Here is a 26,277-nt window from a genome sequence, read left to right as displayed (position 1 = left end):
ATATATATATATATTAAATTTACCAGTAATTAATATATTTAGGTATAAAAATCTATTTTAGATACGTATCCTAAATACTTTGGTTTGAATTAAGTTCTATTCTGGTTCTCTAACTACCTAAATTTTGGACTCGTTCGGATACTTAAACAATTTTAGTTCGGGTTTAATACTAATTTTTCAAATCGGATTCGGTTCGGTTCTTCGGATTCGGGTTATTTGCCCTGTCCTAGTGGAGAATATGGCAGACTTGTCAGCAAGTTGATCTTTCAACACAAACGGCTGAATCCTCGACGGGACGTGGACAGCGGCTTATGCAGAGGTGTGTAAGTGGATGGTTGAAACTTGAAAGTTCATCAGACTTCTACTATACGGTAGACAATATCTCTCGGCGACAGAGTTATAATGTCCTAGAAGCGACCACCATTAGGTATGGTAAAATGTAACTGTCATGCAAGCTATAAACTAATATTGGCATAGCATTAGGTGGTTGGGGTCATACGAGATCTTTCAGGTGGCATCTCTCAATGGGGAGCAACTAGACTCAGGTTGATGGATTCAGCTCTGGAGGTAGAAGCAAAGACAATTTTACTAATCATCCAAAATATACTCTTTCAAAGATGCTCAGAGATTGTTTTTGAAGGAGATTGCAAAGTCTTGATTGATAATCTGCAAAAATATCAATTGGTGGGGCCTTGAAGTTCATAATCAGTCAAATGAGGTGACTTATGCTTTAGCCAAAAAAAGCTTGATTGATAATCTGCAAAAATGTCAATTGGTGGGGCCTTGAAGTTCATAATCAGTCAAATGAGGTGACTTATGCTTTAGCCAAAAAAAGCCTTGACAATTCCTAGTTTTTTTATTCAAAACTGGCTGCATCCACAAGATGGTTAAATCCCCTGTTACCTACCACAAGTCCTAACAATAATACATCTTTGCCCGAAAAAAAAAACGAGTGGCTGAGTTAATTGTTCAGGAGATAGACATACACAGGCTCCTGAAGACTTACTTCCTCCCTTTTTACCAACCAAAAGGAAGAAGCAAAAGATAACATAACAAATAAAACATAGTTTCTTGTTAGTAAATTCTTTAAACTCATGGCAAAGAGGTTGCTACTGATTGTCCTCCTTGCTTCACACTTGTTCGTGTCCAGTACGTTTTGTTTTATCGATTGACGATTATCTTTTTCTAATTTTTTGATACATTTAACTTCTTTTTTTTTCCTTTCCTAATGATAACTCTTAAGCCTGTTCCCAGGAGTGTTGTCGGGGAGTATCCTTACCATAGAGAACAACTGTAATCAGACAGTTTGGCCAGTTATCTTCTCATATGATTCAAACCTCTCCACCACTGGTTTCCTTCTCAGAAGCGGCGAGGCGCGTATCCTACAGGCGCCGTCTTCATGGTTTGGTCTTATCTCGGCTAGGACGCTCTGCTCAACCAACTCGAGTGGTTACTTCTCGTGCGCTACCGGAGACTGCGAATCCGGCATCATAGAGTTAACAGCTACACAATCAATGTTGAGCGCGGTTACAACCTTCCCTTATTGGTGGTCCCGTCACAGCCTAGCCAGACATGCATCACCGCCGGTTGTTTGGTTGACTTGAACAAGACTTGTCCAGAGGATCTTGGTTTATTCACCGGTGGGAAACAAATCGGCTGCAGTAGCGCGTGCCAAAAGTATGACACTAAAGAAATTTGCTGTACCCATGACTTCAGGTCAAAGCAAAGATGCAAGACGACGATGTACACGCATAACTTCGAGCAAGCTTGCCCACTCGCATTTAGCTATGCCTTCGACGATAATAACAGCACCATCACATGCCCTAAGTCAACTGACTTCGTCCTCACGTTTTGTCCCTCGTCCATTCCCAATAACACCAGGTCAGCCTCTTTTTTTTTTGCTACATTGTAGGCCTATATATAGGCACACACACATTAGGTTCACAACCTTGGAACTTAAAGTAAGTTTTAGAAATCTTCTTCCTCTCATAGTCTCCGCTCTCACTAGTATAACAGCTTGAGTGAGTCTCCGCCATTGATGAAGTACTGATTTGAACATCAGTTCACTATTAAACTGAATATTTAAGATAACTTTACTCTTAACCCTACTCCCTTTTGGTATTTTAAGGTTAATTCTTGGAAACAACTATTATAAAACATCAGAAACTTATAAACAGAGATACAATCTCTATAATATTATTTGAAAACTCAATTTTCTATGTATAGCATTCATGTTAATTTTCACAGTGGTCAAATATACAAATACAAAAGATATCCTTAATGAATTAATTAAAGTTATTATGTGACTGTTATAATCAATATTCCTATTTTAGTTTTTCATTAATATTTTATCTTATCTTAATATTAACTAAAAAAGAAAATTTATATTGACATCTAGTTGAGATTTTTCTTGGAATCATGTTTAACATATTTCTCCCAAAGTTAGTTTTGAAATATCTACATAATCAGTTGTACATAAACGATTGTATGATTCTTTTTAAAATTTTATTATATTGGTTATGATATTTATAATTATTTATTTCCTTGGACTTTACAGTATTATTGGTTATATTTTCTAATACAATTCTAGTTTGATTCACACTTAATTTTTTGTTTTCTGCTTCTTTCAAAAATAACATATATCAAACTATAAAAATGTTATAAACTATATTTACAAATTAAGCGATGAATCAAACTAAGTACAACTAAATATAATCTGGTTTCAATATGCTCAAAACTAAAATAAATTGTGGTTTAACTGAAAAAAAATACAACTCAATACACAGAAAAATACAACAAAACCGTTTATACTTGAAATCATATATCTATATTATTAAAACTGAAATACATTTTGGTACTGTTTGGAAACATGAATAGTAGTAGAAAAAAGAAGTATAATTTCTTTTATTAATTTCATGAATATAATTACATTAAATGTCTTTCCATATTTCACTCAGTTTAACAATTTTATTAATTATATTACTTTAACAATACATAACATCATTAATTATAGTACCATAATAATAATGAAGATTTTTATTTATTAGTTAATCAATATTAACTTTGTGCCAATTTTAAAATAAAAAATGTAAAATAGCTTGGTTTTTCATATGGTTAAACGTTTAGTTTAGTTTGTTTTACTAAAACATTTTTATATATTTTAGTTTCAATCGGTGGAAAATTACGTAGCCAAAAACATAATTCAAAACATGTTTTAGTGAATAAAATAATAACTTAAATCAAAATAGTAAAATGTATCACATTTATCGTCACTTAATTTTTCACTCCATATAATTATTTTACTAAATAAAAAACTCTTTCTATTTCACTTAATTTAACAAAACACATAAAAGAGTATTTTTTATTTAGTTTATAAAATCAGTTAGACATGAACATTGGTTATCCATTTAGGTACGGGTTGTTTTTTCGGGTATTGTTAATTTTTTTTTTTAATCAAGTTCCGCTTGAATATTGCAAATTTATGTGTGGATTTTGATGAGTTCGGTTCTGATGTATAAGAATCTAAAAATATTTAAATAACAAATGTATCTGAAACGGGTTCAGATATTTGTACCAAAATAACCATATTACCCGATTTGGGCTAGGTATTTTGAGTACAATTAGTTATATTACGACTTATCTCAAATATATAACACTAATTATAAAAAAACAAATATCAATGTATAAAAATATAAGAACCAATACTCACACGGGTGCGCGGATCAATCTCTAGTATTTAATTAAAATAACAGTATGATTTAATACAACACATTTTTCAGTTTTTTCATACATATAAATTGTAATACAATTTAAAATTATCATAAAAGTTAACATGATATATTAAGTATTAACTAATTATAATTTGATTTTTTTTATAAGTATTTATATAAATGCATGAGCAAAGGATAATCACCTAGTTTAATGATAAAAGGAGAAACATTTAAACATATTATATAAAAAGAAATGAAAAATGATAGCCAGCTACCTAAAGTATCGTCACCACATGGCTGACCATGCAAAGTAAAGAAATGCACACTCAATTACATGAAGTATATGTTATGCATACTAACATCTCTGAACTTTATGTTGTTATGTAGCCAACATCATTACCTTAATTTTATTAGCCAGAAATTGCCACGTGGACGTCAGAGATGGTAACACCGTATGATTAGCTGTTTGGTTTGTTTTAAACTGACTTACATGACCCAAATTAAAATAAAAACTGACCCAGTCGTTTGTTCTCTTCGTCTCCATTACTACAACCTGGTTTCCCCACCTTCTGCTGCCCCAATTCCATACGAAAAAAATTGACAATGACAAGCAGTTCACTTATCTTTTTCTCTTGGGTTTCATCTCGTACTTCAAGCAAAGCCCTCTTTGGCCAACCATTGACTTCTTCTTCATCAAGCCACTCGCAATAAGAAAAATGCTTATTCTGTTCTTCCTGATGACACAATAAAACATGCTACAACCCATCCCATTACTAGTAAAGCATCCCAAAAATCATTTGTTCGATTTACATTTGTATAATTCACACCCAAAAAACCTTCAGCCTAAATTCTTGTCTGTCCAGGCCGTGAAAACATTTTCTGGCAACCGACAAGCACACAATTTGCGACCACCAGAACCTTTGTTTCTACTGTTTCTTGATGACCCCGATTTTCTATCTATCTATCAAACAACCGGTCAATTACTCATATCTCATCTCACAATCGAGCAAAAACTAAACATCTCTCTAATGGGTTCAGCGAATCTACCTGTTTAGCTCTGTAGAATGATGTCCCTTCAATTTGATTTGTTTTGATTTTGGATCTCTGATTTTCTTCGACGTTGAGGATGAAGAAGAATGAAGCAACCGGTTCAGATCATTATTTGATTGGGTTGTGTCGGATTTTTTTTTTTAAATTTGGGTCGATGTCGGGTTTTAATTGTGAGCCACTAACACTCTTCTCTTAAAAATGGGTTGGGTTTTATTTTAGTTTGGGTTATGTTGGTCGGTTTTAAACTAACCGAACAGGTAACCACACGGCGTTACCATCTCCGACGTCCATGTGATGATTTCCTACTAATTAAATTAAGCTAATGATGTTGGCTACATAACAACATAAAATTCAGGGATGTTAGCATGCATACCATATACTTTGTGTAGTGGAGTGTATATTTCTTTACTTTGCATGGTCAGCCATGTGGTGGCTAATATTTCAATTAGCTTGCTATTTTTTCCAAAAAGAAACATCAAAACCATATGTAAAAGGGATAATCTCATTTTCATAATCAGCTATAAACATTTCTAACCATAGTCATATAGTCATGTGCCATTATATCTTTTTGGACTCGGAGCTTTTCCTTGAGCTCAAACTCATGTTATGCTTGTGACAACTTCTATGTATCTTTCTGCATGTTCTACTATTAGTCCTCTCGTTTTATAATTTTAGCAATTCATGCATTTATCCAAGATGATTTCTAGGTACTGAAAAGAAACTGCACATCATACCACAAAAGTTAATCTCCTTTGTTGAGATATAATCTACTTGAACGAAACCTTAAGAAACATTTTAGGGCTTCTTTATGGCACTATATATATCTTCCTGCAATGCTAACTTCTCCTCACAAAGATTTTTTAGCACCACCTTGATCGGTCTGCTCACGAACTTCCTTGCACGCAGCATCAAAAAGTGTTGGAGAAAAATTGTCACCTCCAAACACTGCGTGTTGTTTGGTGTTGTATCTTGGAAGCACTCCTAGAATCAATTTAAACTTATCATCCATAGTTTGAATGATCTTTTGGTTCATCGCCTCCATCATATAGTCTAGTTTCTATAGAAACATTGTCATGTAGTCACCGTCTCCCATTGAATCTTTAGATCTTTGATAACAAGTTGATATAACCCTTGTCTCTCTTACAGATTAAGGTTAATTCTTATAAGGTATCGACTATTATTAATCATATACTACAACTTAATGACAAAAGGAAAACGATCAAAACATAATATAAGAAGAAAAACATCAAAACCAATGATAAAAGGAAAAGTCTACAAAACCCGTAATTTGAATATCGTAATCAACCCTAAACATTTCTAACTATAGTCAGGTATCATGACCTTTATAGAAAATCCCATAGAAGAGAAGTAGCTCTGCATTCATGCATACAACATTATATTGGTTCGACTAGTGGGTTTCTACTTTGATAAACTGATATATGTAATTATGATATTTGCTCGGGAAACAACAACAGAAGCTCCATGTCTCCATTTGCCGGACCCAAAAGTAAATTTTCTCTACTCATTCTGTAAAAATGAATATATATGCAATGTTTTCTTTTGGTTTTATTAATCATATTTTTTTCATTTGATAAATTTGCAGATAATTCTCAAGGGAAGTTAAAACCCATACTCGGTACCACCTTCATTGCAACCACAACTCTGTTGCTCATTCTAGTACATTACACCTAAGATTTGCTTGTTGTTCTTGTAGGAGGCTCATCCGCCTTAGCCGCGATGATCATTGTTGTTGTGGTTGTGGTAATGGTTAGAGCAAAGAATGCGAGAAGAAAACGTGATTCAAATTACGAGAACATTGAAGCGGTTGTAATGTTGAAACGATATAGTTATGCAAACGTCAAGAAGATGACAAACTCATTTGCTCATGTTCTTGGAAAAGGAGGATATGGAACTGTCTATAAAGGAAAATTACCCGATTCGAGCAGGCAAGATATTGCACTTAAGATCTTAAAAGACCCAAAAGAGAATGGAGAAGACTTCATCAATGAACTAGCTAGCATGAGCATAGCATCTCATGTCAACATCGTCTCTCTGTTTGGATTCTGTTATGAAAGAAGCAAGAGAGCTATCATCTACGAGTTCATGCCTAATGGATCCCTTGACAAGTTCATTTCCGAAGATATTTCAACGAAGATGGACTGCGAAACATTATACAACATTGCGTTAGGCGTTGCTCGTGGGTTAGATTACTTGCACAATAGTTGTGTATCAAAGATTGTGCACTTCGATATAAAGCCACAGAATATACTCCTAGATGAAGATTTGTGTCCGAAGATTTCGGATTTTGGTCTTGCTAAGCTTTGCAAGAAAAACGACAGCATCATATCCATGTTAGACGCCAGAGGGACCGTTGGTTATATTGCTCCTGAAGTGTTTTCCAAGAGCTATGGAGCAGTTTCACATAAGTCAGATGTGTATAGTTATGGAATGGTGGTTCTTGAGCTGATTGGTGTGACGAGCAGAGACAAAGCTGAAACTTCTAGGTCTAATATGAGTTCAATGTACTTTCCAGATTGGATATATGAGGATCTGGAGAGGAATGAAAATATGAGACTGTTAGGAGATCATATAATGGAAGAAGAAGAGGAAGTAGTGAAGAAAATGACGTTGGTGGGTTTGTGGTGTATTCAGACCAATCCTTGTGATCGTCCACCGATGAAAAAGGTTGTTGAAATGTTAGAGGGAGGTGTAGAAGCTCTAGTGGTTCCACCTAAGCCTCTCTTGACTCCAGCCATAATGGCTTGGGAAACCGTTGAAGAGAGTGAAGAGACTACTAGTCTTTTGTCACTAAGCCAGTTAGAAAGATTTTGACACTAGCTCACTAAGTTTTATTAATGTGTTATAATCTATAGAAAATCAAATGTTCATGAAACCTACGGAGCATAAATCTTGGGAACGTGATTGGAACTCCATAGTGTTTTTTTATATTATGAACAAGTAGAGAAAGATTATATACAACTAAATAAATATGCGTCTGTTACTAGAAAGAATCTCTACAAGGGGGCATGTGCAAAATCACGTGCGGTTAGGAGAAGCTTCTAAGTTGTGGACACTGAACCCGTGTAGAGCTTTTCGTATTGTGTAGCTGATGATGGCATGATGCCCAACTGAAATCTGTGCTCATAACTTTCTTCATCAGTCTCATCGTTCTTGTATTTATTAAAAGCTCGCTCCAATGCGTGATTCAAACCCTGTTTAACGTGTCTTTTTCTTCAGCTACATAAACCAAACCGAAGTAAAAGAGAGAATTTTTCATTTACATACAAGTGGTTACATGTTCGTCCGGTTTGAAATGTAAACCCATTTTGAAACTGACTTGGTATTGTATAGTATCATCATCGACGATGTCAAAGACACTGAAAAAGTGATCAAAGAGAGAAATAAATGATCTTTTGAAAGTTTGATACCAATGTATCTGAAGAGAGAGCAATCTCATTAGCAAGTTTTTCAAATAGGAGTTCTTGATTAATTAATATTATTATTTTAACATTAATCTAATTATCTAACTAAAATTAATTATTTTTGATAAACTGAATCAATTAAATATAGGCATGTGTTAATTTTCTAAATTTTATTGTTAAATATCCATTGGATATACCATAAGATGAATGGAGATGCTTTTAGAGCATGATTAATCTGGAGTTTTTAGCGGAAATTAAAAAACAGTTTCATAATTTATGCTAAAAACTTCACAAGAACCCAGGGGTAATCATGGTCTTATGTTTTGGATATCTCGACAAAACCGGACAAAATTCCCTTTAGTTCGGTTAACATACAAAATGCCAATTTGGTAGTATGTACAAAAAGTACAAGATAAGTCACGTGCTTACGCCACGTGTAATCTAAGCAGTAAAAACACGGCGACCACCACTGAAAAATTCAACACCAATCCTTCTCGATCCCGTTTTAGAGATGTCAAATGGACGGGCTATAAATGGATGGCCCGTATCCAAATCGATATGGTCCAAAATAGACAGATCCAGATTAAACCATAATTAAAATTTGTCCAGATGGGTGAACCCAATTATATCCATGGGCAATATTGGACTTAACCACTTGGACAATGGGCGGTCCAATAAACTTAAATGTGTAGGGTTTGGGAAATTGAGAGAAAACACAAATCACTTCTTTTTTCTTCCCGTCTCACTCTTGCGATTTTTCTTTGTGTTTGATTCTTCTTCTCCGAATCCTCGTCTTCGATTCTTCCTCTTCGTGTTCGATTCTTCTTCCTCGTTTTCGTTCTTCTTCGATTCTCTTTCGGTTCTTCTTCACCGACTTATGATTTCATCATCTTTTAAGGTTTGGTTTCGTGATTTGTGTTATGGGTTTTCACTATTAGCTATTGGTTCGTATCATCTACTAATATTGTGTTATGGGTTATGTATTAGACGGATCGGTGATTTGTGTTCATAACGAAGCTGGTGGCGAGTTTGGCGACTGTTTCTGTTTCCGCAAGTCAGACGAAATCATGGATCTTTTGAACTTATCTTGTGTTTTTTATAACTTTGAAACATGAAGTTTAAAACATAAAGTTTAAGTATATGGCATCTTTAAAATTGAAAACTTAAGAATCTTTAAATCTTTAAAACTTAAATTATGTTGTTTACATTAAGTGGGCGCATGAGCCGCCCATGGATAGCCCAACAAATCATGGTCTTATTTGGTTATGGTCTCATTTGGATATGGTTTTATTTGGGCTTCGATCAAAACTGTCCAGCAAAAAATGAAGCTCATTCGGACACACCTAAACCCGCCCAGCCCGTCCATTTGACGTCTCTATCCCGTCTCCTTCGTAGATCTTCTGTTTCGGATGTAAGATAATTGATCTCTTTTTTTGCAATTATATATCCTCTCTAGCTTCAGATCTGGAATCATTTTCGCCTTTGTAAGTTTTATTACTGAAAATTAGATTATTTATCCTCAATTGTGAAGCCAATATCCAAAAGTATAAACTGTGTGCAGTCTATTTTTGTAATTTGAAGTCGCATATGATGTGATTTAAAGCTTAAACACAGATCTAATGTTTGAATTTCATTTCTCATCATTTTTGTTCAAATTGTAGTTTGGAAGGAGAAGAGAGCTGCCACACGATGATGGAGAAACAACACCATTGCTGCATTTACTCGAAGATGTGACTTCTGTTTGGACTACTATTGTTGCTATTGTCCACGCTCTGTGGCTAATGATCCGGATCAGACCCCAAGTGGTATCCTCTTTTATCTGAATGCTCTCAGATTTTTTTTTACTTCAAAAAAAAAAAAAAAACATTTGAAACAGGTTTATTTGGTTCATGTTTTTCAGATTCTTTGCAATGGTCCTGGGACCTGTATTCCTCTCTGTGTGATCGCTTTCCTGTTCAAGGTTCAGAACCTCGAATGCAGAGTTTCTCTATTATATGTATAGCATTTCATCAAGGTGCTTGTTTCTTCTTTGGGTTACAGGTGCTGGGAATTAGATGGTCATCCATCTTTTATGTTGAGAGTGTAGCAAGAGTTAAGAAGCTCTTTTTAAGTGGATTGCTTCTGTATAACTTAAGGATGGCTGATCAGTTCTTTGTTCAATGGCCACAACTCCAAAAGAACTACCCTCGTGCTCACTATGTTGGCTGCCTCATGTAAAGCTGATTTTCGGAACACATATATTTTCTACAAATAACTTTGAATAGCTACAAAGCGCCTACACTCTCTCTCTCTCTCTCTCTCTTTATATACAAGAGTCATTTTCGACAATCATTTTTCAACAAACTTTTCTGAAAACCACAGTCTCGAGTTTCATACATAATTTGATTTAAAGCATAGCAGAGTCAAAATCATACAAGACAAAATAATTAGATAATAAAAATAAAAGAAGCTCGGGTTCAGTGGTGAAATTTGGCTTAAATTTTGGAATAAGCCTTGTCGGCCTGAATTTTGGAATAAGCCTTGTCGAAGTCAAAGGGCCTGCAATATCAATAGAAAACGTTACTTTGTTATCAAGAAAAAAAAAAGATGCATAACCAAGAGCAAATTCAAGGGGGAGGGGGGGAGATTACTTGCGAGCTCTGAGCTTGCGCTTGCCTGGCCCACGACAAAGGTCACACCCAGCAAAGTTAACAAACCCGTAGTATTCATCACTATCAGTAGCCATCTTCACCTCAAGCTTTCTTCCTCCCATGTAACTTCCATTTAGTTTTAACGCCTCATTTTCGCCATTTGAGTAGTCAATGAAAGCAAATCTGTTATTAAGAAACGACACAATCTTTAGTTTATATGATACGAGTAAGACAAAAATAATAAAAAAAAAAAAAAGAGACAAACCCCAAGGGAACACAGGTAACACATTTGCATGGGAACAAAAACCCTTACGACTTTTCCACAAGAAGCAAAAAAGTTGCTCAATTCATTCTTGATTTCATCCCTGGGGCGCAAATGTTGAAATCCCTTAACGAAAATGGTTTCAAGACTATTTCCGGTCGCTCCTTCACATCCATAACAGCAAGAATCTTCCTTCTCTCTCTTAATAGACAAAAACAAACAACAAGGACAAGTAAAAATCTAACCTTTGCAGTTTTTTTTTTTTTAACAAACTATGCAAGGGTTTCACAGAAATGTAACCTCGGTTTCCTTCTGCTTCTTCTGCTTCTTGCTCTTAATAGAGCAAAACAAACAAGAATCTTCGTTGTGTGTCTTCTGCCTCTTCAGATGAAGAGTTATTTTGCTACTGGAACATGGTTGCAACACGGTCTCACCTAAGAGAAAGAATGAAAAAAAAAGAAGCTCAAAATCAACACAAAGCTTTCAATCTAAACTTTTTTTTTTTTACCTGTAGTAGTAACTGGTTTTGCAATAGGCATCGAGTCCTCCACTTGTTCGTCAGCTGAATGACCAACAATAGGGCTAAATCAGAATCGATTGACTAAAACAGAACATGATGCAATTTGATAACATAACAGAAACTTCAAAAAGACAAAACAACAAGTGATTTAAGAATCGAATCAACTCAGCACGTGATTCAACAGGATAATCAATTCGAAACGAAAATAGGGATAAAGCCTAAAACAGCACATCATTCAACAGGATAATATTGATAACATAACAGAAACTTCAAAAAGACAAAACAATACAGCTATTCGACCAGATAAGACTTCTTACCCAAGGAGTTCATTGTGAGGATATTGATTTTTCTTTTCTGCAGTAGCCGCACAAGTAGAGAGGTCTGTGTTTGAGTTTTATGGCTTTTATACCTAACGGTGCCGTTTCTGTTTTTTTTTGCACGCAACGCTACATAACACTTTTGTTCCATCTTCTTTGGTTTTATTAAAAGCCCCCAACCAAAACAAAGAATACAAATGAGCCCAACATGTTCCCAGATTCTGACTCGCACAATGAATTATTTATGATTTATGTTTTTAAACTACAGATTTTATAATCCATAATATTTTATAAATTTCGGTTCTCATCCAGATTGTATTCACTGGTTTTTGTTTTTGTTCCGATTCAGTTGTGAATTTTGGTTTTTAGTTCATGAAGTATATTAATAGTTAGGTTATTAATGAATTGGGATGTGGTTTGAGTTTTGTTATTTTGGGCTGGTTTAAATAGTAATGTTAAAAATTCAATAAAATTTCTAGTTTAACTTGGTTTAGTTTAAATAACAATGTTAGAAATCCGATAAAATTATGAGTTTAATTCAAACTCATGGATCATGATAAGGATATGAAATTCTTGATTTTGATTTTGATTTAGATAGTTATATTTCTGGTTATATTTTCTGGTCGTGCCTGATTAAATTTCATTTTGATGGTTTATATTATGGGTTATATACTATTTCAATAAAGTATGAATTGGTTTGCTTAAACATATCTACTGTACATTGTGTTATTTTTTTTGTTTCTCAAAATTATTATTTTTGTTAATTAATTTTTTTCTATTTATTACAATTTATTTTTGCTGGCCATGCGTGGAAATCTGTAAATTTTAAATCTAAAAGTAAGTTGCTACCATGCCACAATGATTTCTAGATGGATTAAAAAATGGCTTTTAAAAGGTTTTTTTTGGCACACGAAAACAATATCTGAAATCTAACGGTGGGAAACTTTTTTCGTATTTTTCTATACTATTATTTGCGAAGTAAATTTTCACAACAGAGCTCTCACGTTAAAAATTAGAACGGTTAAAGTCAATGATACCCTTGATATTTTTATATATAATTTAAAACAAATTGATATTAATCATATTAATTTTTCAAAAGATAAGATAATTATTATAAACTGTGTTGTTATCTTAAAATAATTATTTTTATTATAAAAGTTAAAAAGTAAGATATAACACAATCTATCTATATACATACCATTATTACGAATTTATTGTATAATTAAAAACAAATTGATAATTAAAAACGAATTTATATTTATAATATTTATTTTTAAATAAAATAATTCTTATATATTGTGTTGTTATCTTAAATAATTATTTCTATTATAAAAGTAAAAAAAATTAAGTTTTAAAACAATTTATAGTTAATATTAATTAAACAAGAACATTTGTATAAAATTTTTCTAAAATATTTATAATATGTAACTATTTCCAAAATTTAATACAATAATAAACATATATATTTTAATGATAATTTTGTCATATATAATAATTTAATTGATTTAAACTTTTGAAAATATAAATAATAAATTGTAAGGATGGTTTTTGAATTAATAAATATTTGTAAGAAAATTATGCCCGCATATGCGGACAACACATCTAATTTTTCATTAAAAGCCAAACTTGGCCATGAACTTATAATTGGATTTGAAGCCTAAATTCTAAATAAAATACATTAAAAGCCAAACTTGGCCATGAACTTATAATTGGCATCTCATGTCAACATCGTCTCTCTATTTGAATTCTGCTATGAAGGGAGCAAGAGAGCTATCATTTACGAGTTCATGCCGAATGGATCCCTTGACAAGTTTATTTCCGAAGATGTGTCAACGAAGATGGACTGCGAAACGTTATACAACATTGCGTTAGGTGTTGCTCGTGGGTTAGACTACTTGCACAATAGTTGTGTATCAAAGATTGTGCACTTCGATATAAAGCCACAGAATATACTCCTAGATGAAGATTTGTGCCCGAAGATTTCGGATTTTGGTCTTGCTAAGCTTTGCAAGAAAAACGATATATAGCATTATATCCATGTTGGACGCGAGAGAGACCGTTGGTTACATTGCTCCTGAAGCGTTTTCCAAGAGCTATGGAGCAGTTTCGCATAAGTCTGATGTGTATAGTTATGGAATGGTGGTGCTTGAGCTGATCGGTGTGACCAGCAGAGAGAGAGCTGAAACTTCTAGGTCTAATATGAGTAAAATGTACTTTCCGGATTGGATATATGAGGATCTGGAACCAGCGGGGTTAGCCTAGTGGTACTTGAGGGAGCTTCGGCCCCAATACGGTCACGGGTTCGATTCCCGTTGGCCACCGAGGTTTTCACATGGATTCCTCGGCCCGAGGAGAACAACACGTGGTCTGAGGTAACTCTTCGCCAAAGGCTCTAAGCCTACCCCGTGGCTAGTCTAGACCACATAAGTGGGGCCAGGACACTACTCGTAAATCTCAAAAAAAGGATCTAAAGAGGAATGAAAATATGAGAGTAGGAGATGATCATGTTATTGAAGAGGAAGAGGAGATAGTGAAGAAAATGACATTAATGGGTTTGTGGTGTATTCAGACCAATCCATGTGATCGTCCACCGATGAAAAAGGTTGTTGACATGTTAGAGGGAGGTGTAGAAGCTCTAGTGGTTCCACCAAAGCCTCTCCTTACTCCAGCCATAATGGCTTGGGAAACCGTTGAAGAGAGCGAAGAGACTTCTAGTCTTTTGACACTAAGCCAGTTAGACAGGTTTTGAAATCTATAGAAAAACATTCTTCATGAAACATAGGAAGTATAAATCTTTTGAATGTGTTTTATACTCCCGGCTGGTTTTTCTATTATGAACAAGTAAAGAAAATATATATAACTAAATAAATATGAGTGCGTTACAATAGGCCTGAGCACGGATCGGATATCTGGATTTTTGAAGGTATTTGTGATTTGCTTCCTATGCCACAGATATCTAATTTTTCGATTTGCTTTGCTTCGGAAAAATACGGATATTCGGAAAAACGGATATCCGGAAAATAAATAGATATTTGCGGATATTTACAAATATTTACGGATTTCATATGTTTTGATTAATGCAAATAATCTTAAAAATTTGATACAAATTTGTTTTGTAAAATATTTTTTTGCATGATATATAAGATAGAGATTAAAAGAAATAGTGAATCTACATATTTTATAAAAAATTTAAACTTAGTTAACAATTATAATAAGACAAAACTTAAAAACAAATTATAATTGTCATAAATTTATTCATTTCATTTTATGTAATATTTTTATATAAGTAATAATGTGAATAGAATTTGTCAAATCATATGTTAGAATAAAAATTATATAATTATATACATTTAAAACTTTAAATATAATCAAAATATACATGTATTTATATATTACCGGATCGGATCGGATATCCGCTTCCCTAATATTTGTGATTTGCTTCGATTTTAACGGATATTGATTTTTAGTATTTGCTATGCTTCGAAGATTTACGGATATCCGGAATTTTCGAATCGAATCGAAACAAATAACGAATCGAATTAAATTTAACGGATAAAATGTGCAGCCATAAGTTACGATAAGAAATCATCTCTATGAGGAAACTCACGTGCGGTTAGGAGAAGCTCTTGATCTCGTGTAGAGAGAGAGAGCTCTTCGTATTGTATAGTGTAGCTGATGAAACCCAACTGAAATAAATGCTCATCACTTTCTCTAATTCCTTCCTCTCCAATGCTTAATTCAAACTCTGTTTTAAAATTTAATTTTCTTCAGCTACACAAATTAAAACTAAGTGAATCAAATCAACAGAAAATCATTCAGTTACATTGGTTCGTCAGCGGTTTGAAATGTTAACCCATAAGGATGAAAACCAATGTCCTCAAGAGATGCTAATGTTTTGGATATCTTGACTAAACCGGACAATAATATTTCTCTTAAATTCGGTTTATATATTAAAAAAAAAAAAAAAAGCCAATGGTAAATACATAAAGTAGAAGATAAGTCACTTGCTAACGCCACGTGTATTCTTAGAAAAATCAACCCCAATCCTCCTCTCGATTCCGTCACCGCCCCCGTCGCCGGTGAGCTTCTTTTCTTAAATTCATTATCCCTTATGATCGTCGTCGTAGATCTTCAGTTTCGGCTGTAAGAAAATAAATCATTTTGCAATTATATCCTATCTAATTTCAGATCTGGGCCTTTGGAAGTTTTATTACTGAAAATTAAGATTATTTTTTTTTGAAGCAAATATCCGCAAAAGTGTGCAGTCAAAAGTCACATTTGATGTGAATTAAAAGCTTAAACATAGATCTCATGTTTGAATTTCATTTCTCATATACATGTGTAATTTTGTTCAAATTGTAGTTTGGAAGGAGAAGAGAGAGAGAGGAACAACACCATTGCTGCATTTACTCGAAGATGCTCTCCAAATGCACCTTCCCTTCACTCCTAATCGTCTTGTCAATCTTTCTAATGGTTCGCGTGCTGTATGTTTTGTACCGATGTGGCAAACCTTTTCCCAAAGGAGCTTCACCCTCTTTTACTACTCTCATTGTTCTTGGTTCCGGTAAGAAGAGTTTGATTAATACTCAATGTGAATGTGCATATTATTTGATTATTATGAAATGTTTTTAGGAGGGCACACGGCAGAGATGTTGAGTCTCCTCTCTGTTTTGCGTATGGATAGATATACACCCAGGTTCTACATTGCTGCTGCTACTGATAACATGAGTCTCCAGAAAGCTCGTTCCTTTGAACATTCTCTACCTGACAAGCTCCTTGCTGTAGAGGAAGACTCCTTACGGTTCACACAAATTTACCGGAGTAGAGAAGTTGGTCAGTCTTATGTGACTTCTGTTTGGACTACTATTGTTGCTATTGTCCACGCTCTGTGGCTAATGATCCGGATCAGACCCCAAGTGGTATCCTCTTTATCTTAATGCTCTCATATTTTTTTTTTACTTCAAAACAAAAAAAAAAAACATTTGAAACAGGTTTATTTGGTTCATGTTTTTCAGATTCTTTGCAATGGTCCTGGGACCTGTATTCCTCTCTGTGTGATCGCTTTCCTGTTCAAGGTTCAGAACCTCGAATGCAGAGTTTCTCTATTATATGTATAGCATTTCATCAAGGTGCTTGTTTCTTCTTTGGGTTACAGGTGCTGGGAATTAGATGGTCATCCATCTTTTATGTTGAGAGTGTAGCAAGAGTTAAGAAGCTCTCTTTAAGTGGATTGCTTCTGTATAACTTAAGGATGGCTGATCAGTTCTTTGTTCAATGGCCACAACTCCAAAAGAACTACCCTCGTGCTCACTATGTTGGCTGCCTCATGTAAAGCTGATTTTCGGAACCATATCCTCCCACATAATACATTTTCTACAAATAACTTAGAATACCTACAAACCTACTACACTCTCTGGTTCACATTTTGGTAATACTATCGTCTTTGGTTGCTATGAACTCAAAGTCTACACTCTCTCTTTACATGAACTCAAACTGTACGTAGAAACATGTATTCCACTCGCATGGACCATTACAAAATCACACAAAAGAGCTTTATATAGAATACATGCATGAATGTGCGCACAACTTTGTATACTTGTTTGTTTAACCCATTCATATAGCAACGTTTCACCAAGTTTGTGCACCATCATCCTCGACAGGGTCTGTGTTGCAAGTCTTCAACTTCTTCTCATCAAGGTAGTGCTGATAGACAAACGAAAGGAAGCCCCATATAGCTAAAACGATGGAGAAGATCTTCGACGCTTCCATCTTATCATGGAAAACTATCACAGCTATGACCGGTACTATAGGCAACCCCACGGCGGTTATGGAGTTGGAGAACACAGAAGACGACTCAAAGATCAAACCCACAAGACCAACAGTGTAGACTTGCCAAGAGATAGCTGCAGAGACCAACGTCACAACATAAGACACTTGCCCAAGTTTGTAGTTTCTCATCTCACTAGGCAAAGTTCTCCACTCTCCGCTCACGAAAAGTCCAATGAGAACAACGCAGCTTGCAACTAGAGACTGGTAGATAGTCAAGTCCATGACTACTGACGATGTATGCTCCTTGAAAACCTTCCTGAAGAGGAGTTGTATCAGAGATAGCAGCAGTCCTATCCCAGCTGAAGCACCGATGGTGCATATAAACCCGATCACATACTGTAGTCTAGAGACATTTGTTGTGTCTTGTGACTCGGTGTCAACCACGAGGAGGGCAGAGGAGACGGTAAGGAGAAACAGAGAGTTGACTATGAAGGGAGTGAACTTTTGCGAGTTAAGGAAGTAAGAGAAGAAGGCAGTGAAGGCTAGCTGTGAGGCCAAGATGAGGGAGAAGGTGGAAACAGGTAGGTAGAGTAAACCAATTGCATAGAGATAAGCGTAAGCAGAGAGTATAAGTCCGGTGCACATGTAAACTAATAAAAGGGTTGTGAAGGAAGGGGACTGGTTGACATTTGTATCTGTTGATTTTGGTTGTTGTCTGAGTTGTGAAAAGAAGTTGAAGAGGATCAAAACAGGGAAGCCAATGAGTGGGAGAAGCGTTACCACGTATGTGCTCTCTCCACCGTTTTCGTAGTACAGTCTACCGAGAATTGTGGCAAGTGGTTGGAAGAAGAGGACGAAGAAGACATAGATGGAGAGACGGATCCATCTTTTATAGTTCTTGGTTTGAGGTACTGATGATGATGGTTCAGTTGCATCTATCAGGTTTGCTTCTAAGTTCTGGTCACCTGAAAATTTAACACTCATGATTATCAGAATTCATGAAAAAGAGTCAAACCGTGTACACTACAAGCTGCTGCTTCCTTACCATCTGCATAGAGCTCTTGAGATCTGTCCATGATAAATGAAAAGGTGAGAAGAAAAGTTTTCTTGATTGTTATTTGTTTGAGACCTCTCTTTATACACAACTTGATAGATAAATACCCCACACACAAGTTGAATTATCAAACTTGACAGACTTTTTTTTTTTTTTTTTTGTCAAACATCAAACTTGACAGACTTTTTAAGTATTTTCTCTAAGCAGATGATGGAGGTGACAGGCGACAGCAATATCATAAACTAGTATGCTCTTGTTGACTTTTTGACTTTTGAATTTTCTGCTTCCATTCCACTTGACTTGGAAACTTTATGGCGGCTCTTACAAAACATTTTTTTGTCGGTATCTATTGATGTTGAGTCAGAAGTCAACAACGATACAAGAAGAAAACATTTTTTTGTAAGATGATTAAAGAAAGCAAAAAAAAAAACACGATAAAACAGAACAAGATATATCATTTATTCTAGGAGGCTTAGGTCTTTGGATCTTTGTCTAAGCCTGAATGTTTTTACTGTTATCATGCATAGTGTTTAAACTACTTACCTTTACCTCCATTGACGTGAATATAATGGGGGAAAAACGTGTACCAAGAGGACAAACAAAAGCATAAAAGTAATTAAACTACAACAAAAGGTTGATGAAATGATGAAAATTAGTTAGTGACATGGAGGTGGGCTTTGAGTCCCAATGTAATTAGCTCTAACGTATCTACAAGAAGAAGAGACAGCTTCACTTCCTCCGTTGCTGCTCTGTTGTTTCCCACTTCCTCCACCGGAAGAAGCTAGATAAAGATGAACATTCTCTAAATACACTTTCTTACATGGCATTCCTTCGCTACAATGCAGCTGCACCGCTACCTTTGATGATGATGTTCCTCTTATGTTCTTGAAGTATATCTCGCTCAGCTTCACCTTAGATGGTACCTACAACAAATAAATGAATCAGAACTGCTTCACCTTTATAATATTTATAAACTAGAGAAAGTAGCTAGAGACTTGAGTGTTAAGTAATACTCACACTGGAAGTGCATGAAGAGAAAGGACAATAGGACTGATCAATGATGATTGGATTAGTCACATTGCTCATAATAATGTTCTGAAAAGTCATGTTAGTAGCTGCACTTAGACCAGGAGAATCAGCCCAAGTTTTGATCCTTATCCCATTAGTCGTACCACTCATCTTGCAATCCCTCACCACTAGTCCCTTCACGTCTTTCTCATTTGGATATCTCCCTAAACTCCCAACGCTTTAATAAAAACCATTTCAGTAACAAAAATTAACCAAAAAAAAGAAGAAGTTATGTTACATTAATGGTTTTACCTGATACCATGTCCAGGTCCACATTTGATACTTGTGATTGTGATCTGAGAGTTTCCTTGTCCTATAGAGACACAATCATCTCCTGTTGCGATATGAGAGCGGGAGAAGTAGACATTTGAGCTGCGTTCTATGTGGATTCCATCAGTGTTTGGACTATCAGAAGGAGCAGTAATGTTGAGTCTTGTCCCTTTGAAGTCTCTGCATTGTACTAATGCTATGTGAAAGAACTTGCTGTTCACTGAGCTTATCCTTCTTACTACTGTTCTGTTCATCCCCACAAACTTCAAGCTCTGTAAAAAATCAACAGCGAGAAGAATCAATTATCCTTTTTAAAGTAAAGACAACGTTACAATCTCAAACTGGTTTATTGAGTTTGTCTCACTGTTGGGAGGAGTTTGCAGTGAGAATCAGTAGTACAGTTATTAAACGGCCAAGCTAAGGCGCCTTGACCGTCAAATGTTCCACCTCCGGTGAGAGTTAAACCGTTGATCCATCCAAACTCAATCCAACCACCTCCTGATCTGTACTTTGACAGATCAGTTGATGCCTTGAGATGACCCTAGTTTAGTTTACGTGTGCAGCAAGAAAACATTAACAACAAAAGACAGATTCAGTGAGGTTGAGTGGGAGAGAGATGAAAACTACCTTTACTCGGACAGTGAGATGTGTTACGTTAGTGCAAGGACCAGAGAATCTGAGCGGACCAACATGAAACTCTCCTCTTGGAGTGATAAGATCTACAGAGCTTGAAGATGAAGTACACGCCTTGTCCCAGGCTGCTACAAAGGCCTTTCAAAACATATCAACTAGATAAGCTGATTTCTATTAAATATTAATATAAAAATGATGAATATATCAGAATAGTAACCTTCGTGTTATCTCTGTGGTCATTAGCTCGAGCACCAAAGCTACGGACATCAACAGTAAGGACAGAGCTTTTGTCTCCAGGAACAACAAAACTGTAAGAAGATGATGCAATGAAGAAGAAGAGAACTCTGAGGTAATGAATAATTGTAAACTCCATCTCTCCACTATGCTCATAAAAGTGAAGAAACTGCTTTTGCAGCTGTAGTTAAAGACGATATGTAGAAGAAGTGAATGAAACCGCTGTGAACTCCTTTCCCACTACTGAGAATTTACCGCGTCTGACCAGAGAAGATAAATGGGCTCCATTTGTGTTTTTATATCTTAGGCCCATTGATAAGCTATTATGGTGATAGGACTAATCTGCCGATCTTCGAATCAAAACAATTGGTTGGGAACTAATAGACGTTGCATGGGCTTGGTATGGACTTGTGGCTGTAGAATTTTATTCTAGATTCTAATTGGGTAATATATGACAATTTAAAGTCTTGGCAGCTTTTATAGTTAACGAGATGTATATCCTCGTATACAAAGAGATTTTGTTGTGTATATATGTTGATTATATTAAATTTGATCTGTACAAATGGATTATAGACTATAGAGAATATAAAATAGAGAACAAAACAAAAATAGCACTAAATCAAGTTTTTGTTCCCAAACTAGCAGTCAATGTCAAAAGTCACAAAAATATCACTTAATGTTTTATCAAAAGTCACAAACTTATGGTTTAGAGTTAAAGGGTGGGGTTTAGGATTTAGGGTTTAGGGTTTAGGGTTTAGAGTTTAGGGTTTAGGGTTTAAATTTTAGGGTTTAGAGTTTAGGGTTTAGGGTTTAGAGTTTAGGGTTTATGGTTTAGAGTTTAGGGTTTAGGGTTTAGGGTTTAGGGTTTAGAGTTTAGGGTTTAGGGTTTAGAGTTTAGGGTTTAGGGTTTAGAATTGAGAAATGAGGTTTTGGAGATAAGATTTTAAATTTTGAAAAATAAAAAAATTAAAATTTTCAAAGGATAAACTTAAAAATGTGCTATTTTGGTCATTTTAGTTTTGGAGTGCTATTTTTGTGATATAAACTTAGAAAGGTGCTATTTTGGAGATTTGCCCTATAAAATATTGAATTTTCATATGCATTTGCAAACCATAATATATTAAAATCCCTCTCTGGTAAAATCACATACTATAAATAAATAGTAATCTCTTCATTTCATAATAGAAGATGTTTTAGAAGATTTTTTTGTTTCAAAATAGATGATGTTTTGATATTTTTATGTTATTTTTAACTTTATTGAAGACTGTGTAACCAATTAGATGTTGTAGTCATTTATGTAATTAGTTGGATGATTTTTAAATTATATTTTTTAAACTACTTTTTACACAAAAAAAAATTTCTTAATCTTTGTGCAGTAAGGAATAACATTTGTATTGTGAAACGGAGGGAGTAATTTTTTTTTTCCGGAAAGGGCTTAATAAATAGAAATGTTTCACTACATATGTGGCTGCGCCTTATTATATGTAGTAACTGATAAGTCCTTTCCATGCTAAATCTGGTGCATAGTCGTATCAACCACGTTAGGTTGGTTCCTTGATTCATACATATGATACGAAATTTAAATCATGATGTGCCTAAAACTTGGATAATTATATCTATCATTTAAATAAGAAGAGACGTATCAAAGATGTCTAAGAAGGATAACATATATACATTTACGTGTAAACCCCAATTATTGATTAAGAAGAGAGGTAATTTGATCCATACATACCTTTTCTCGACACTATTTTTAATACGTTAGTCAAAAAGAATTCGGTAAAAAGTAAAACTATACCAACGCTATTTTTAAAAGCATACTAGATTTTGATCCGCGATTTCAAAGAGCGGGTATTTTCTGTTGATAAATTTGTAAAATTAAAAATATATGATGTGTTTTGTATGTATTTGTAGCTGTTGTATTCATATTTTAGGTGATTGTTATGTATATGTAAAGGTCATATAGAGTAGATGATATTTATGTTGTCTATGTATATTTATTTTAAAAATGTAATTAATTTTTTTGACCATTAATAATATTTTAATGATAATAACAATTTTAAAAGATGTTTTTTAAAATAAATATTTATTTCCATTTTTAATTTAAAAATAAAATATCTTATCTATTTAGCACATAAATTATAACTTATTTCATATATGATTTTTGTTTTTTTAATTTAGACCATTTAGAAGTTATAATTTTAAATACTTTTACCATGTAATAGAATTAATTTACACATCCCTTCATAAATGAAACATTTAATTTTTATTCATATCGTATATATAAGATTTTAGTGTACTGTTATTGACGTTTGTGCATTCTCCTGAGTTAGCAAACAACTCAGTTTATTATTTAAACAACTATACTAAATTGGTTTAATTAATCACTATATACCAAATTCTCTATTATCTATTGAGTTAAAATACATTTTTATTTTTTTAATAAATTCACTAATTGATAACTTGTTTATATGCCGTAATACCTTTGGTGTAAATCGATATTCAAATTGGTGGCTTCATTAAAGTGGTAGTACAATGTAAATACTATATTTTGTCAAATTCATAAACGAAAATTTCAAGTTTTATGGTATTAGGATATAGGGTTTGTTCTGAGTTTTAACCCACAAACCTTAAATTTTAGGGTGTTGAGTTTTGAGTTTGATTATTAACAAAGAATCAATTGGGTAAATTTTAGGTGGGTTTATGTTACATCCATATGGGCTTAATCAGATTGGGTTTATATAAAATAAATGGGTCTAATCACTTTGTGTTTAAATGTTGATATATTCCGATTGGATTAAACAGTAACTGATTCTGATTGGTCAAATTAAATGGACGATTTTTGTTTTAACTAAAAGAAGAAAAAGGCAGTGGCAAAAGCTTCTAAATATATTAAAAAGCAAGGGCAGAATTCCAAGACATATTCTGCTTTAATAATATAGATTTATTTATAATAGGAGAAATTTATCAAATCACCTATATTTGTAAACTCAAATTTACCTATATTTATTGATATATGGAGTTTATATTTTAAAGATTTATAATAACTTGGAAATACATAACTGTACGGTCAATTTTCTAAGATTTGATACATTACATTTAAGTGTGACAAATTTACATTGTTAGACAAAAGAAAAATAATAGAAATGTCCTAAAATTAAATTTTAGTAGTGGATTGGAAGTTGATTAGCCAATGTTTCCACCATAAAATCTTGATGAACAGAGTCCCAACTGTTAATTATAGTCCACTCAAACATGTTTTGTACATTTTAAATGGATTTAACATATCTTTCACGATTTTTTTTCTAAAAAATGCAGTCACATAGATTTACAGAGATCAAAACGAAAAAGGTTATTTATAATAACACTTTCAACCAATTCGTTTACCAAAAGACTCTTTTCCTCAGTGAATTTTATGTCTCACTGAGCCACATCCCCAATTTGCAATATTGTAGTATATTTTTTTTTGTAAAAGGATATTATTGTAGTATGGTTTTTATTAGAACATGGTTACCATGTTTGGATTTGAATTTAGTGATGAATATTAGCGGTTTAGTTATGTTTTCACGTGGTATCATTTCATGGTTCAATTCATGTCTAAAGCAAATAAGAATCGAAATCCAAATTGTTTTATGTTTATGATAATACAACCAATCGGTTGTTACTTATGACATCTTGGACAATTTAAACATTCCAATTGTTAGAAACTATATCTGCACCTCTATAATGGGTTTGATGTCTATAAAATGTCTTGTATTGGTCCATCCAAAATAAATATTTGAAACATGTTATTCAACTATTGTAGATTAACAAAAATTAAAATTTCCAATGAATTGGAAAATCATATTAATTATTTATTTTCAGATTAAAAGTTTGTTATTATTTTATTGGCTGTATTGAAATTTTGTTTTTAGGTTTGAATGGAGCTTTCTATATGTATATATATATATTTTATCTTCGCTTTTTTTGAAACACATATATATTTTATCTATATATGCTTCATGTCACTATAATTGTCTAGGGACTAGGGGCTTAGGCAATTACTTGATTCTCTGGGAAGATCTTTTTGCTTCTCTTTCTCATATTCTGGATTCTTTTTGTTTTTGTTAGGTATACTTGATGATGACCCCCGAAAACGAATAAAGATATCATTATCACGGGATTTGTTTGTATATATAACAAATATACTAAATAAATAAATGTTTCAGCTAATGTAGATATGTGTCAAATGGTATTTTCATATGATCGATATATGATTAGACTTGATGTCATCTATAAATTTAATGTAATAGGCCAACTCATTCTCAGACAAAACCTCTACAAAATTGGTCAAAATGTAGAATATATAAATGATCTATTTGTATGTTTGTTTATGTTAAAATCGTAAATATTTTTGGGAACATACTTTATGTTTGGAAGAATTATATTTTTTTATGTATCCGTTAATAAGAAAACTCCAAATCAATTTGTTTTAACAAATTTAAAAAAAAACTCTAACCAAATTTAACAAGTGGTGTATCTCAAATTTAGAAAAGTCATCCAAAGCAACTGTATTTGAATTGATTTGAATAATTGATCATCATGAACATACTAGGACTGGACATATCAGTTGAATTTTAAAATTGAAATAAATTTCCAAATAGAAAATGAAGTTACATCAGAGGGCGCATGTTAGAATTCAGAAGCCACGTGGTGCTCTCCTGAATCTTATAATTGAGCTATCAATGTATTTTCCATGCATTCAGTGACTTTGATATGACATAAATACCCTCGAAAATTAAACTATAGCGAGAATACCAAGACTGGACTCGGCTTCCATTTCCAAAGGCAACTTTAGGCCACCATTAACCGGGGTGCTCCGGTACTTAACCATTTAAAAAAAAAAAAAAAAAATTAAGCAGCAGCGCTTAAACAAGCGCAGTAAGCGTCAGTTGTTCCCACTGTTTGCGGGTCCCACTAACACGTGGCGACCCGTGATTGGTTCATTTTTAATTATTTTTTTAATCATACAAAAACCAAAAAAAAAAAAAAAATTTAAGCACCCCAAATGGAGTGCTAGCGATGCAGATACTCTTACTAGTGGTTATGAATCAATTTATTCACATATATAGGGCTGATCTTGTGATTGGATCGAAAAAAAAAGATGAATTTTCAAAATTTTTGAAAATATTTTTTTTGTATGTAGAATCCATTAGTTCTCTGAGAATTGTAGAATCCATTAGTTCTCGAGCATTTTAGAATCTCCTCTCTTGATTTCTTTAAGAATTCTGCTCTGTATTTCCATATTTAGGAATATGCTACCATTTGGTGAAAAGTTGGATTACAAAACTAATACTATTAC

General features: G+C 33.8%; 4 protein-coding genes and 1 pseudogene across 10 annotated transcripts; 2 read left to right on the top strand and 3 right to left on the bottom strand.

Moving 5' to 3' along the window:
• The first annotated feature begins 919 nt into the window (after window positions 1-919).
• LOC106409606 lies at window positions 920-7,706 on the top strand (annotated as a pseudogene).
• A 1,034-nt stretch (window positions 7,707-8,740) lies between these two features.
• Window positions 8,741-17,368, top strand: LOC106410887 (UDP-N-acetylglucosamine transferase subunit ALG14 homolog). Of its 7 annotated transcripts, none has more exons than XM_048762938.1 (5): window positions 15,862-15,990; window positions 16,274-16,475; window positions 16,596-16,830; window positions 16,903-16,986; window positions 17,067-17,368. In XM_048762938.1, the coding sequence occupies exons 2-5, from the start codon at window positions 16,339-16,341 to the stop codon at window positions 17,241-17,243; spliced, it is 633 nt and encodes a 210-aa protein (XP_048618895.1). In that variant the 5' UTR covers window positions 15,862-15,990; window positions 16,274-16,338; the 3' UTR covers window positions 17,244-17,368. The 7 variants fall into 7 exon arrangements, with proteins under 7 accessions (XP_048618898.1, XP_048618895.1, XP_048618893.1 ...); XM_048762936.1 differs by having other exon boundaries at window positions 16,544-16,830; XM_048762940.1 differs by having other exon boundaries at window positions 15,863-15,990; window positions 16,927-16,986.
• On the bottom strand, window positions 10,514-11,824 carry LOC106409618. The gene is made up of 5 exons (XM_048762942.1): window positions 11,583-11,824; window positions 11,375-11,508; window positions 11,078-11,275; window positions 10,813-10,995; window positions 10,514-10,720 (listed from the first exon to the last, which is right to left on the bottom strand). Exons 1-4 carry the CDS (start codon window positions 11,611-11,613, stop codon window positions 10,981-10,983), a joined length of 378 nt encoding a protein of 125 aa, XP_048618899.1. The 5' UTR covers window positions 11,614-11,824; the 3' UTR covers window positions 10,514-10,720; window positions 10,813-10,980.
• Window positions 17,369-17,405: 37 nt separating the features above from the next.
• LOC106410886 (probable purine permease 22) lies at window positions 17,406-18,870 on the bottom strand. The gene is made up of 2 exons (XM_013851513.3): window positions 18,726-18,870; window positions 17,406-18,645 (listed from the first exon to the last, which is right to left on the bottom strand). The coding sequence occupies exons 1-2, from the start codon at window positions 18,754-18,756 to the stop codon at window positions 17,540-17,542; spliced, it is 1,137 nt and encodes a 378-aa protein (XP_013706967.2). The 5' UTR covers window positions 18,757-18,870; the 3' UTR covers window positions 17,406-17,539.
• Window positions 18,871-18,959: 89 nt separating this feature from the next.
• LOC106408360 (exopolygalacturonase-like) lies at window positions 18,960-21,640 on the bottom strand. Its single transcript, XM_048762935.1, has 6 exons — window positions 20,923-21,640; window positions 20,700-20,843; window positions 20,437-20,613; window positions 20,055-20,344; window positions 19,752-19,980; window positions 18,960-19,657 (listed from the first exon to the last, which is right to left on the bottom strand). The coding sequence occupies exons 1-6, from the start codon at window positions 21,076-21,078 to the stop codon at window positions 19,391-19,393; spliced, it is 1,263 nt and encodes a 420-aa protein (XP_048618892.1). The 5' UTR covers window positions 21,079-21,640; the 3' UTR covers window positions 18,960-19,390.
• Between the last annotated feature and the right edge of the window lie 4,637 nt (window positions 21,641-26,277).

Source organism: Brassica napus, chromosome C7 (genome assembly GCF_020379485.1).
Source record: "Brassica napus cultivar Da-Ae chromosome C7, Da-Ae, whole genome shotgun sequence".
Taxonomy (NCBI): Eukaryota; Viridiplantae; Streptophyta; class Magnoliopsida; order Brassicales; family Brassicaceae; genus Brassica; species Brassica napus.
The sequence above is the reverse complement of the archived record's forward strand: the minus strand, read 5'-3'. Positions and strand labels throughout refer to the sequence as shown.